The sequence below is a fragment of the Lutra lutra genome, chromosome 1, assembly GCF_902655055.1.
Source record: "Lutra lutra chromosome 1, mLutLut1.2, whole genome shotgun sequence".
In the NCBI taxonomy this organism is placed as follows: domain Eukaryota; kingdom Metazoa; phylum Chordata; class Mammalia; order Carnivora; family Mustelidae; genus Lutra; species Lutra lutra.
The window spans coordinates 57,131,167-57,146,236 of NC_062278.1; the positions used below are offsets into that span (position 1 = coordinate 57,131,167).

A 15,070-nucleotide genomic window follows, 5' to 3' on the forward strand; every position below is an offset into this window, starting at 1 on the left:
ATCCAGGTGTATTTCAAGATGCAGATTAATTTAGGTGTGCAAGGAAATATACATGTGAGCACTATTTTGAAAGGATGGAGATAATCCTTCAGTTTAATCATCATGTTCTAATCTGTGGGGAAACCACTAATATAGATAGAAGAGCAACAATTATTTTGCCTAAGATCTTCATGGAAATATCCATGGGACTTAAATGATGTATTCACAAGCCGATACCAACTATAATAATAACCTGAAATCAATAGCATGTATGTGGGAGAATTTCATCTCTTCTCAACCGAAAGTCTTGCATCCACTGAAAGTTGGGAAAGGCATTCTCATGGCTCACAGCTGCTTCATTTCCACCTTCTCTAGATCAGCCTTCTCACATGGCTTGAAGGAAGCCTCCCATCTGTGTCTGACTGTTTCTTATTATAGATCACTTTCAGTACATTAGAAAAGTCAAAGCTCTTGGAAACAATCTCCAGAAGATCTTGATCTTTTTCCGTGCCATTGATAAATTCTTCTAACGTCAATTCTCCTAGAAAATAATAAATGAACAATTAACAAGAGGCTTTGTTCATACCAATCACTTGTGTATATAATATATTCCCTGATACTTTTCTTGATATTCTTCTGACATCCTTTCACCTCAACCAGACTCTGAATTCTTTGAATATCCTTACACAGAAAAGCATTCAATGGTAGGGTTGCCAGTGAAAATATCGATGACAAATACAATCTAATTTTTTAAGGTGGGGGGTGGGGAGGAAGTGCAAGCAGAGGCAGGGGGAGGGGCAGATGGAGAAAGAGAGAGAGAATCTCAAGCGGGCTCCATGGCCAGTGCAGAGCCTGATGCGGGGCTCAAGCTCATGACCCTGAGATCATGACCTGAGCTAAAATCAAGAGTCCAAAGCTTAATCAACTGAACAACCCAGGTGCCCCAACTACAACCTGTTTTTGAGTGGAGAACATTAGCAATGCACTTGTGTTCACATACACAGTCATGTCTTTACACAGTATCGATTATTTGACATTTAATCTTGAAGATATGAGCAAGTGATAGGAGCATAAATATTGCTGATTTCTAAGATCAGGAGGAAATGACTATGTTTAAGGTTGTTTTCAACCTTCTTCTCTAAGGAAATAATTCCAGGGACTATCCAAAGCTGTGAGGAAGGTTAAACATTTTTTTTTTTTAAAGATTTTATTTATTTGAGACAGAGAGAAAGAGAGAGACAGAGAGAGCATGTGCAAGGGGAAGGAGAAGAACAAGCAGACTCCACACTGAGCATGGAGCTCAACGTGGGGCTCAAGCTCAGGACCCTGAGATCATGACCTGAGCCAAACCAAGAGTCAGACGCTTAACCAACTGAGCCCCCCCAGCTGCCCCTAAAAAAGTTAAACATTAATTCATTCCACATACAATTATTGGTAGGCTGTCTTCTGATTTTTTTTTTTTAAGTAGGCTTCACGCCCAGCATGGAGCCCAGTGTGGAGCTTGAACTTATGACCCTGAGATCAAGACCTGAGCTGTGATCAAGAGTTGGACACTCAACCACCTGAGCCACTCAGGCTCCCCCCTCATTTTTTATTCCTAATTTCATCAGTTTGACTTAAGCTGTGGACCCATCCTGGCGAGTCCCAGGCTATAAAACCATTGCCTTATACCCATGTACCATGGCTGCTATGTTTTGGCACAAGCCTCATCCCACAAGACAACTTTTCAACATTTTGGAAGGATGGGGGTTCTCTGCTGACTCATTTGTTTGTAATTATGAGCTTTATGGTACATGCTGTGTAAGCACCTCCAAATGCCCTTGTTAATCACTGTCTTGAAAATGTAGAGATTCTGTCCTCTCTCTATATTCCTATCAAGCAGAATGTGATGTAGAATGCATTGTTTAGTGTTCAAGTGATCAGGACCCCTGGGGTTGGCCAACCTGGAGTATCTCCCTTAAAAAAGTATCCAGGTGGCAGACCTTGGTTTCCTTGGAAGCTCTCTCAATGCAAGGAGGGGAAGGGCCACTAATAGTTGCTAGGTTAAATTCCTATGATATAAAACTTGATGCACAGAGATGTCTGTAGCAGTTGTTCCAACCAGGAGGCCACTCTTGGATTCCCTATACATAAGTTCTCCCAATAAACCTCTGTCTTGTCCCACATCAGGCTCCCTGCTCAATGGGGAGTCTGGTTCTCTCTCTCCTTCTCCCTCTGCCCCTCCCCTGCTCATGCTCACTTTCTTTCTCTCAAATAAATAATACAATCTTTAAAAACAAAGACAAAAGCAAACAAACAAACAAACAAAAACCCCTATGTCTTGATTGCTGTCTCCAGGTCTTTTCTTTGGCCTCACCTGGACCACCACCCACCCTGGGCTTAGAGTCTGCTGGGATATGGTTGCACATGAATGTCTTCAAGTCAAGGGGTATAGATGTAGCTCTGATCTCAAAGTGATTGTACCAAATAGGTTTTGTGGCTATGTGGAAGGGCAGCCAAAGACAAACCAAGAACATTCAGTAACTAGAGAATGAACATCTGAGGCAAACAGTCAGCAGGGCCTGAGATACTTTTTAGTGGATAAAATCAAATATCCAAAACATCACGATAGTGATTCAAATATAAATAAGCATGGATCATCACATTCTCATAAGATACCATCCTCTTGGTTTCAGTAGGAAAATTCTAAAACACGTTTTTTAAATGGAAATTGAATCTTTGTTCCTTATGTTTTCCTTATGCCAAAGAAGTTTGTGCAAGATGCACAGGGTAAGCATGAAGTCATCTATGTCTCACAGGGGATGTATAACCATGGAATGGAATGAATCAAAGTTAAAGAGAAAAAACAAAATGAGGAGTAGTAAGTGTGGGTCTGGGGACAGCCATGGAGTGGCATGTTGGGTCACGGGACCCATAAACAACAGCAACAAAATAATCTTATCAATTTTTGCAAAAAGAAATCATAGCTGCTAAATTCCCCACGCAAAAGTTATTCAAATTTCTAGGGGCTTCACATAACCAAAAGAGAAGTGAGAGTGGAGACGGGGTAACTGAAATGGGTTTTGATCACTCAGTTATAACACTTGTCCGCTGTCACCAGTGCAGGAGGAAGGAGCTGTGTCTAAGGGTGTGGAGGGTATAGTCACCATGTCAAGTAAAAAGCAACACAGGTTACTGGTATGGCAAAGAGAGAAAAGATGGGATTTCTTTTAAAAACATTTAAAAAAAAATTGAGATAGAATTGACATATAACACTGTTTCAGTTTAAGGTATACAATGTAATGATTTGATACATGCACATCTTGCAAAATCCATCACGGCATGTAAGTTATACTTTATACTTTTTTTTTCTTGTGATGAAACTTTTAAGTTCTACTCCCTTAGCAAATTAGAGGATGGAAGTCTTCACTGTTGTTTTTTCTCTTTTCTCAAAACATGTGTGAACTCTGCATATTTTATTTTTTTCATGTTACCTAACCACTTACTATAAAATTTTTTTTTGAAATTAAGCCAACTTCTACCTATAGCAACTGACAACATTTACTATTTCTAAATAAAGTACTTACTTTGGAATTTTCCTCTTTTCCCTCTAGCACTTAGCATTCATTCACTTACTCATCAAACATGTAGTAAGTCCCAGCTACAAGTGCCATTTCCTCCAATGCTACTGTTCTGGAATGTGACAGGTGCTCAGAAAACATGCTGACAAACTGCTTTCTTTTATCTGATGCTCTTAAACATTGCTTCCTAATCCCTTTTAATTTGCCTGCAGTTTTATACCCAAACAAATTAAAAGGATGATTTCTGAATCTGTCTAAAAAGTATCGCCTATGCAGGTCCAGAAGCTTCCTTCAAAAAAAAAAAAAAAAAATCTGCCACCGTAGAGCCAAAGCCAGTAAGAGGTGACTGAGCTGGAGATCACAGAGTTCAAAAGGATCTCAAACAATTGTTTGAGTTTGTATTATTTTGTTGTATATTTCAAGACACATTTCAGTATTTGTAAGGCATAATTCAAAAGAAGACAATTTTATTTTTACATGTTGAAATATACCTATACACATCATTTATAGCTACATGGTTTAGTGTTGTTGGTTGCATTTGTGGATACTTTCTCTCCTCCTGGGGACCCTGAAGGTCAATGCTCTTCTATCACCCACTACCGATTTCAGCAGCTTCATTGATGATACAGGTTACCTGTGAATATTTTCTTTAGCCTTCTTTTTGCAATCTGGTTATCTTGTTGACATTCCTGGGTCCTGTATTTCTCCCCATTAACCTCTTATATTATCTTTCATAACAAAACAAAAAAAGGCCTCCTACCCACTCTCCTCAAAAGAAAAGCCAAGATTTCCTATACAAGCCCACGTTATCATTTTTGCTCTAAAGAAGTCAACCTGGTTTTGAAAGAAACCAGCCTGTGTAAAGGACTTTTTGTCAATTCTTTCTAACGCTTTTAAATTAGAAGTTGGTGAACAGTGTAGTGGGGCTGGGAAAGTAGCAGAAATGGGAACGGGGTGGGGGGGGAGTTGGGGGAAGGTTGGTGGCGGGGTCTCAGGAGATGAGAACGACCAGATTTTCAAGGGCCGGAACCAGTGAAGATTTTACACGACACAATTTTGTAGTCACTAGCAAGGTGGCGCTAGCGGCATTTAGCAGCATTCTATAGCCCACTTTTTAAGTGCAGCAGTTTCTTCTCTTGTACGAGAAAACCCGATGCCCTCTTCTCCCTGGTAGTTCTGCTTCCCAGCTTGAGTCGCTGTGACTCTTGTGGCTTTCTACAATGTTCTGGCTGACGACAGTGGTCCTTCTGGGTAACTGCTCAATAAAATGTCTTCATGTCCTGTCCCTGTTTTCTTTTACCCAAAATATCCACCCAATAATCACCTCTTTCATTTTGTCTTTGGTCTTGTTCTGTCTCTTTTCACTTTCACGGTTTAGTATTATGAGCCACTGACGTCTCCGCTGCCCCTGTGCTGTTTGGTGCCATGTTAAACTTCTGGATGCTTTCTGCTATAAATCTTCCTAAATCATGTCAAGAACGACTCCTAGGCAGTGGATGGTAGAACACGCTTGCTATTCTTCCTGCAGGAAAGGCTGCAGAATTCCATGCTTAACCATTTATCCTGACTTGTCTTGCTATCCTGCCTGTTTTCATTCCTCAATAACATTGAATATTGAACTTCCAATCTTCTGTCTTTGTCATTCTCTTCAAGTTTTCCTTCCTGATGCTTTTGTTCATAATATAAGAATAAAAAAATTTCTTGTTGAATTATTACAATAATATATGCTCATGATACAAAACTTAAGCACTACAAAAAGGTGTAATGAAATGAAAGAATCCCCCCATAATCCCTTTCTGTCCCTGCAGTTTCACTTTCCAGGAGTAATTAACTCCTGCTAATCAATTGCACTTACATTTTGTGAAGTGAGCATACACACATGTATGTTAATTTCCAAAGTAGTCTAGACACATAACATTGCAGATGTTATCTTTCTTCCTACAGATAACATTGCATGTTGTCGGGGGCCTATATGGTTCAGTCAGCTATGCATCTGATTCTTGAATTCAGCTCGGGTCTTGATCTCAGGGTTTTAGAATGGAGCCCTGTTTTGGCTTTCCTACTCAGTGAGGAGCTTGCTTGTCCCTCTCTCCCTCTGCCCCTTCCCCCACTAGTGTGTGCATGTGCTCTCTTTCTCATTCTCTTGCTCGCTCGCTCTCTCCAATAAAGAAATAAATCTTTTTTAAAAAATTGCATGTTGTGCTTGTTTCTTTTTTATTTCTTCCTTCACTTTTCATGACATCTTCTTACCACTCATTCATCTAACAACTATTCATTAAGGTACTAGTACATGTCAGGAAGTGTGAGCATGCAAGAAATACCAAAGGACATAAAACAGAAATAGTTCTTGCCCTCATGGAGTTTGTAGAATCTCATCTTTTTGTTTTCTTAACATTTATCCTATGCTTCTCTTTTAATTTGTCTTCCAACTTTGATTTGCTAACTACCATGATGATCACGTATAGAATACTTCATAGCTGTGGTGTATTTTTTTGTCCCAACAAATTTGATGTTGGTCATTCTGTTGTAAACAATTTGCAGTCAAATTGGGATGTTCGTCTATGTTCCTAAAGTTGATCCTGGTGTATTGTGATCTTCTTTATCTTTGGTTTCAACATTCACTGGATTATCAGATACCAATAGTATGCTTGCTTTTCAGTTTGAAAATTAAAAAATACATTGGCACATAGTCAACACTATTCGGGTAAACTTGACTAACATTTCTATTTCTCCCAACACTAATGTTTTGATAACAATAATAATTAGCAATTTAAAAAGTCTTATTCGAGGTATATACACTTAGATCTGTACAAAGATAAATAGACATTTTCCCCAGTGGTGCTTACGCTCATGTGTGAGTGAAACACTTTATTTTCCTATGTCAAATACTGGGAAAATCCTTTTATACTTCTGCAAATATCAACCTTCTATGTCTTCATTACTTTCTTTTCCTTGCCTTCTGGTGCTCTGGTCTGTCTTTGTCCAAATGTACAATTTCAGCATCCTTTTCTTGATATACAGAATGATCCAGCTGTCTCTTGATGAGATGATACAACAACCTCCAATAATTTGCATATAAAAGCAAATTCTATCAGTTTCAGTTGTGTATATGCATTTGCCAAGAAACAGTGGTTCACTGTTGTTCCAAAATGCAACTAGTTTATTTGATATCTTCATTGTAAAGACAATGATATACATCTTTTTTCTTAAATACAAATTTCCATCAGAGGAAATGATTTGCATGATTAGTTCTATAAGCCATTCCAGAAACAATAATGTATTCTCTTTCTTTTGACATATTCTTTCAGATCAAAGAGCCCGTTTCCTGGGCTGCAGGTATCCTTAATTATTGTCCAAGAAAACACCTTCATTCTTCTAGATTTGCATCCTTTTGCAACCTTCTCTTTCTTTTTCTAGGCCCTTCCAATCACATTCTCCCATTTTACTGGCTCCTTATACTTTGTTTGTAAGGAAACTGTTTAGATAATAAATAGAGAGTCCTGCATCATTTTCTTGTTTTCTGGAACACATTATCTGTTCCTTCACACTAATAGAAATCAAGCCCCTTCTCAAGGAGAACACAATCCTCAAACTTCTCCAGGAGAGGTCACTTTTCCTTTCCCCCGACTTCCATCCCTAGATGCAGCATCCAGAGATATTTTCAAACATTCTTGACCTGCCCTTTTGATCTTTATTGTATTACTAAATCTGAAACATTCACAATGTCCCATCTATTTCCATGACACTTGTCCTTTGGTCAATGATTTCAGCCCCAGCCTGAAATATTTTATCATCTCTACTCCAATCCCTGCCATACTCTAGCACTTCTAAGATTAAAAACTAAAACAGAAGAAAACCTACAGTATTTGTCCTGTTTGGTGATTAGAATTTTCAGTTGCATATTTTAAATAAAATTGTCATTACCTCCTAAGATCTTCCACTTTCCATTTCTCTGGTCCTTGTCTACCTTCACTTAGTTTCCTTGTCAATTCTGGATAGTCGGAATCTGTGTTTTGCAAGTTTTCACATGAACTGACTTATTTTACCCTCAATCTAGATAGACCCAAAGATAAGTGATTACAACCACATGACTCTGATCTTGGTCATTTAGAAAATGAGCGTGCTGACTTGAAATTAAAGTGAAGCAAACTAGGACTAGGTCTAAGAGGGAGATTAATGCTATTGATATATTTCTAAAGTGTTATTCTGAGATTTATATTCTTGTCCAGTTGTTTGGCTCATTCATAGTGACGGTTTCATGTGAACTCCCTCTCAGCCCCCTCACCATCCCATCCTGCCAGACTGAGCTGCCACAGTAGACGTGTGCAAACTGCCACACTCAACATGGGTGTCTACTGCCCTCTAGTGTCCATTAAAAGAAGTGACCTATGGCGGGCATGTTGGTTCTTAGGAAAAAGTTACCTTAGATTGATGGCAACCATGGCTGGAGTCCCAATACCTCATATCCATCCCTTTTCCCCACTTAAATCACTTACTAACTTCATATTTTTCCACAATGTCAAACTTTCTGTTTTCAAGGAACATTCCTAGATAGGTTGCTTCAATCTCCAATCAATATGCTCCCCTATCAGTTTACTGAGATCAAAGTCTTTCAGTGTAAGCATTCCCCCTTCTCCTAGAATGTCTGCATCTTCCCTTTCACTCAGCTTCTGAACAAGAAGTGTACCTTCTCTGAGCTAAAGGAGGAAGCCAGATTTGAGGGTAGCAATAGCAGATGGAAAAATTAGCAGAAAGAGTAGAAATGTAGAAAAGGTACGAAGAACAGAAATGAAGGCAAATACAACAACTCTTCCCAGAAGTGTGTATTCAAAGGGAAGGGGAAAATCTGATAGTAGAGGTAAATTACACAATTGAAGAAATGATTTTTATACTATGGAAAACTTGAGTTTATTGGCAAGTTGATGCTACACCTCTAGTAAAAAGTAATAATCACTAGAACATACCCCAAAGCGAACAAGAGAGTCCTTCCAATCATATTTTCCCACTTTTCTTTCCTTGTACCTCTCTTTACTTTGTTCATATATCCCAAAGTGTTAAGCATCACGAACTGAAAATATTTGTGTGTGTGTGTGTATTTTTTCAATAAATATTTACTCAATTTAATTGTACTGACTAGAGAACATTGAATTGGCCAAATTATGAAGCCCAAGTGATATCAAAACTAGGATTTTCTTGAAAGGTTCATGCTTTTGCCTAATGGCATTCCCACACCACCATCTACTACTTTGTAGAATTTTTATTTTTTATTTTATTTTATTTTTTTTAAAGATTTTATTTATTTATTTGACAGACAGAGACCACAAGCAGGCAGAGAGGCAGGCAGGGAGAGAGGAGGAAGCAGGCTCCATGCTGAGCAGAGAGCCCAATGCGGGGCTCGATCCCAGGACCCTGAGATCATGACCTGAGCCGAAGGCAGCGGCTTAACCCACTGAGCCACCCAGGCGCCCCTACTTTGTAGAATTTTTAAAAAGTAAGCCCAAGGAGAGTAATTGCCTTACCATCATTGTTTATATCGATCTTATGAAAAACCAAATCAGTAAATTCTTCAGGAGTCAGAGTTTGCTGGCCGTTGAGGGCCTGTACAGCCTGTAAAAGAGAAATTAAATCAGAAAGTTCAACTTTGCAGGAAGCAAATACATTTTTGTGACATTTCTACCCACAATGTGACAGAATTTGAGGATGTGTTCATGTCATTTTGACTGTCCAACCTGTTCTAGTTGTTAAAAATAAATAAAAAGATTATATGTCAGTTCAGGGTAATGAGGCTTAGAAATTTAATTAACTGAATACAATCTGAAGTTTGATATTATAGAGCAGAAAGGGATCCATTCGACATATTAGGTCACAAAAGATGCAAAAAAGTCTACTGGAGGAAAAAATTGTAGCAGCCACTGTCGTAAGAATTCTGGACCTAGAAAACAGAAAATGCTCACAACTTCAGACCAATTATCATTGATTTTATGGAGAAACATGAAAGGATATTCTGTAACCATCTAAGGCTTTCCCTCTAGCTTCTGACACTGGCACCTCTGGTCCTTTTTGCCCTTTTGTGGAATGATCGGCTGGGAAGACAGATATATATGCCTTGGAAAGACACGATATTTCTCTCACATCCTGCCAGCACCTTCATCATTACAGCTGTCAGGGGACCCAGGGAAAATGACATTTCCAGCTTTCCTGGAGGGAAAATTTAACCATTCTCGACTTCTCCCCATCTCCAGGTGATTAAATTAAGTGACCAATATTTGATGTAGAAATGCATAACGAAATGAAAGAGAGATGAAGAGAGAGAATGAGTAGTCATCTGGGAATCTGAACATAACTATCTTTTTTTTTTTTAAAGATTTTTATTTATTTATTTGACAGAGAGAAATCACAAGCAGGCAGAGAGACAGAGAGAGAGGAGGAAGCAGGCTCCCTGCAGAGCAGAAAGCCCGATGCGGGGCTTGAACCCAGGACTTGGGATCATGACCTGAGCCGAAGGCAGCAGCTTAACCCACTGAGCCACCCAGGCGCCCCTGAACATAACTATCTTGATTGAACATGAAGGGATCTTTAGAAAAACCACTGGCAACATATTTTAATTGAGGGCACAGTCTGCAATAGGACTATCTCTTCTCCTGTTTCTCAAGCATTACAGAAGCTGAATCCAGGATTAGCCAGAGCGAACAGTGGTAATGCACAACTCCTGGCCTTAGCAAGTCAAGGTCTCACAGTCAAATATAGGGTGATACTTAGAATAATGGTTACGTACATGTAGTACCCTATTGGACATTTTTAGTGTTTCTCAGTGTCTTGAAAGAGGTCTCAAAGGCTTAGAAAATTTGGCTAGGCATCTTCAGGTTTAGCCTGAAGGGATGCTAGACCGTATGTATATGTCATAATAAAAGATTACGCAATTTCTAGGATTTGTCTGTCACCCATCTCTGGGCAATATAAGTGAGACTGAAGGACTGACTGGAAGGTTGATAGACCTGAAGGGATATTTTCAGAGGGAGCTGTCAGTGTTGCCTGTGTTTTCCCTCATCTTACAGGAGAAACATGGTTGGGGAACAGGCAAGGACGCACGGCTTATTTTCTTCTCTTCTCCCTCATTTAGCATATCTGTACTTTTTTTTTTAATTATAATTTTTTATTTTTTTCATTTCTTTTCAGTGTACCAGAATTCATTGTTTATGCACCACACCCAATGCTCCATGCAATATGTGCCCTCCATATTACCCACCACCAGGGTCACCCAACTTCCCACCCCCCACCCCTTCAAAACCCTCAGATTGTTTTTCAGAGTCCATAGTGTCTCATGGTTCTCTCACTTTCTCCTGCATTTTGCTAAGCTCTTCTCTGAGAACTCTGAGCTGGAGCAGGAGGAGGTAAGAAAGAAGGGGGAGCAGGACACCTCTGACTTGGCAGGCACTGTCATGGCTCTCGAGTGTCAGAGCTCTCCGGATGGCAGATGTTGGAAATCCCCTCCTTATCTAAGACCATGCCTCCCCTTCATTACTGAGACTCTCTCCTGCAATTCCCTAGACATGCGTCAGGCATTTTGATTCCAGCTGACCCCTCAAGGCTCCTTCTACAAGTTCTAGGTCTGAGTTTCTCAATATCTGCACAATTGATATTTCGGACTAAACAATTCTTTCTTGTTCAGGATTGTCCTGTGCATTGGAGAATGTTTAACATCCAAACAATAGATGGTCTCTAAACAATAGAGAGCAGTTGCACCACGCCCAACCCCACTCACTGCCCCGCTGACAACCAGAATGTCTCCCAACATTGCCACGTGTCCCCTGGGGGAGAAGGAGCGCAACCCCATTCATGGTTGAGAACCACTCTCTGGTTCTACCTCTAGCTCCCTCTTCTTCTGAGGTGGCTTCATTTCTCCAAGGGGCTCAGCTGGACAAGATCCAAGACAACTCTATATCAGCTTCCCCACCCCCCATATCTGATCTACGAAAAAAACCTCCGTCCCAACTAATTCTGGGCATGTGACACTTCCTAAGCCATATCCCTCAACTCTGCTGCCATGGTCTGTTTCATATGGATTTCTCAGATTCAAACAATGGAACACAGTGTTGCCCAAAACTCCATGGTCTCCTTAAATCCCCATGCTACTGACTTGAGTGCTCTTACCCAAGAAATCCTCTCTAATAATCCTGCTCAGAATTCTCCTAACCATTTTATGCCTTTGAAGTGAAACTACTTCCTTTTTAAATTTTGCCTATAATCTAGTACTTCCTTTGGATCCTTTTGGTGATTGGGCTGTATTTTATTTTAACATCCTATTATTACGTATTGAAAGAACTTCTATTAAACAGCATGTATTATTCCTGACCCTATTTTTTTTTTCACTTGCCACCATAGAGAAAACATGTTTGTCGACCACTCATTTTTGGCAAGTACGTATTCCATTGCGTTAATTTATTTAAAACTTTTCCTCTTTTAAGTCACTTATTTTTTAGTATTTTAAGTGACTCTGTGATGTAAGTCATAGAACTTTTATCTTTGATGTTAATGATTGCTTTTCCTGACCAAAAATGTTGACTCTAAAATGAAGATAAACTTTTTGCCTCTTGATGCAGATTACCAAGTTTCCAAGAATGTTCTATCCATTTATACTTCCTCCACAGTGTGTAAGGGTACACTTCTTACAGTGCCCTTGCGAGAATTACATCTTATTCTTGTTAATCTTTATTAATTTCAGTGGAGACCAATAGTATCAATTATTAATTTCTGCTCTGTTTTTATTGTTTCCTTATTTCTTTTTGTTCTCTTTCTAAACACTTTAAGAAAAAAATTCAATTAGCTACTTAATATTTCTCTTTCCTTTTCTCACTAACATAAGTTATACATTTTAACTAATGAAAATCTGTGCAAAAATTTCCATAAGATTTAGACAAAATCATTTTTATCCTTTTGTTCTTCCTAATTCTTTTAAGAATTTGATGACCCTCTCCCTCCCCCAGAAATGGAAAACATATGCAGGAAAAAAACCTGCCCTCGATTTCATGGCCTTCAAGGATCCCTAAAGACCACAGATCCATAGATCCCAGGATAAGAATGCTTGGTTTTTGTACTGCTTTGGAAGCATCCCCCAATATCTGTATGCTTTATTACATATTTTACATTTTTTTAAATAAATTCAAGAATGTTTATTTAAGAGGACATTCTAAAATTTACATGGGGTTGGGTACTCTCTAGAGAATATTTTAGATTCCTAATTTTGTGTTGCAATATGTAATATATATACAGAATTTCTGAATTTTAATGTTTACAAAATTCAATTATGAAGTGCATCTTAGTACTTTTTTGTGAATTACCTCTGTGAGATTAAAGTGGAAGCAATATTAGTATTAACACACTCTTGAATTCTTTGCATATGTTGGTGAACTCTACATTTGTTAAACAGTTTTACATTTTAACAGCTTTGTCCATTTATGGAGGTGTTTAATGATAATGGTAGTTCTACCCATTTACTTTTCTTTGCATTTTGCTAAAATTATACTATGTATTATGTTTGTAACTCAGATCCTTCATCTGTAAATGGAAGAATTTGGACCAGATCATTTCTAAGACTTCTGATTTTAATTCTGACTCTGTTACAAATTCACTATATCACATTCCTAATGTTTATTTTACTTCACAACCTCACCTAGGTACAATGTCTCATTTAACCATCTTTTACTCTATGACCCATTTCATCTGATACCGTGATAATAATTATTCCCACTTCCATGATGGAGGGGGACGAGATTCATAAAGGGACTCATTGATCTTTAGAGCTGGAAAGGACCTGAGATCCTTGAGCTACCTATTAAAAATACTTTAGTCTAGCCCCCAGAAAGATTACTCCTCAGCTACCTTTGTTCTTAGTTCATGGCTCTTGTTATATAAATCACCTAGTATTTTAGCTGTTCCTCACAAAACTTTCTGCACGGATGCAGACAAAAGGTAAATTGCTTTAGAACATGATGTTTATTTCATTTTTCATCTCCGTACTCTGCTACATCTGTGAATTTGACATCAACAAGAAAATGCTGGTTTGCAAGTGCATACTCAGTAACCAATAGCATAGTGACATTTACATTGTTCCAGTGGTTCCAAATGTATATCCCAAGAGTCACCAACCACATAGCTCTTGCCAGCTCCACAAGGAAGAAAATGACATTAACTATACCATGTCCTACAAAGTTGTTTCACTACTTCACTTACCATGAAGATGTTCAGTAGTTCCTTTTTGTCAATAGAACCATTTCCATCAGCATCATACAGCTTAAAATACCATTTTAATTTTTGCTCCATTTTTCCTCGTATAACTAGATTTATAGCAGCAATAAACTCTAAAAAGTCAATAAATCCATCCTATGAAAAGCAAGGTGGAAAGGGAAATCAATATCTAAGAAAAACAATTGTTTTTATTTGAGAAGTCATGGTTCATATGAGCAAGACCATTAGCACAAATTAATAGAACCCACAAGATTAAAGCATAGAAAATTTCCCAGCATTTTGTTAAATAAACAAACAAAAACATGGGTACAGTGAATAGAAACAAGCGACTTTAAATATATAGATAAGTTCCTTTTTTTTTTAAGAGAAAATATCTACTCCTTATGCCCCCCCAAAAAGGGGAAAAGTTCTGAAATCCTAGGAGAGAAGGCTGTAACCTCACCACCAGACATGCCACAGTGACCGTCTTCTCCTGAATATCTTCAAGTTTTGTCCTCCACTCAGGAAAAGACGAGGTACCAGTTTCTAGTAGAAAGGAATTATTACCAAGGAGCTAAATTCTGTACTCCTTTTTAGAGATCCCCGTTGATATTTTTGGAATGCTAAACTCCACGATTCCTTTTAAGTATGTCGTTTTCAGTATGAATCAAAATTTATGAGCCTCTTTTCTGTAAAGATTTTGCCATGTTAGTCAATCTTAGAAAAGACTGTTTAAAGCTCTCAAGCTTTAGGCAGTTTCCCTCATCTTGTTTCACTTTCATTTGAAACAGAAATAGTAGGTATCATTCTTAAGACTCACACCGTCCAAACCTCGCTCAACTATCTTAAGAAAGGTAACTGGCTCTAGGGAGCGCGGGACCCATTCTCTGCTGTGTTCCCATGGGAGTTCAAATACCAAATGGTGGCGTATTCAGCCCAAGAAAGCACTCTGTCAGCTGCATTCCCCTTGGAACTTTGGAATGCAGAGTCCTATTTACAAAACAGGAGGTAACATAAAGTACTCCTTTCCCTTGGATATAAAGGGCTTGAAACGTATTGGCCTATAAAATGGTACGCTTTTGCTTTGAGCCTCAAGGTTTTGTGTCTAGTCTATAAGAAAAGCAAATGAAAAATCACCAGTAGTTCTGGTTGTGAAGCAAAGCTTGTTTGCTGGTTAACAGCTTTTTGTGTGTCTGTTTGTGTGTTTTTGTTTTGTTTTGTTTTGCTTGTTTTGTATTGTAGACTACTACAATATCTTGGATATTGAAAGCCAATGTGCTAATCACTATAGCCTGGTCTTTAAAATG

At 38.6% G+C, this 15,070-nt stretch overlaps 1 protein-coding gene across 1 annotated transcript in view; it reads right to left on the reverse strand.

Moving 5' to 3' along the window:
- Positions 1–278: 278 nt before the first annotated feature.
- GUCA1C (guanylate cyclase activator 1C) overlaps positions 279–15,070 on the reverse strand; it is a 29,158-nt gene continuing 14,366 nt past the window's right edge. Inside the window, exons 2-4 of the mRNA XM_047747486.1 lie at positions 13,770–13,919; positions 9,059–9,146; positions 279–520 (exon numbers count right to left, since the gene is read on the reverse strand). Coding sequence (XP_047603442.1) covers positions 351–520; positions 9,059–9,146; positions 13,770–13,919 — 408 coding nt within the window. The 3' untranslated portion in view covers positions 279–350. The remainder of the gene's footprint in view (positions 521–9,058; positions 9,147–13,769; positions 13,920–15,070) is intronic.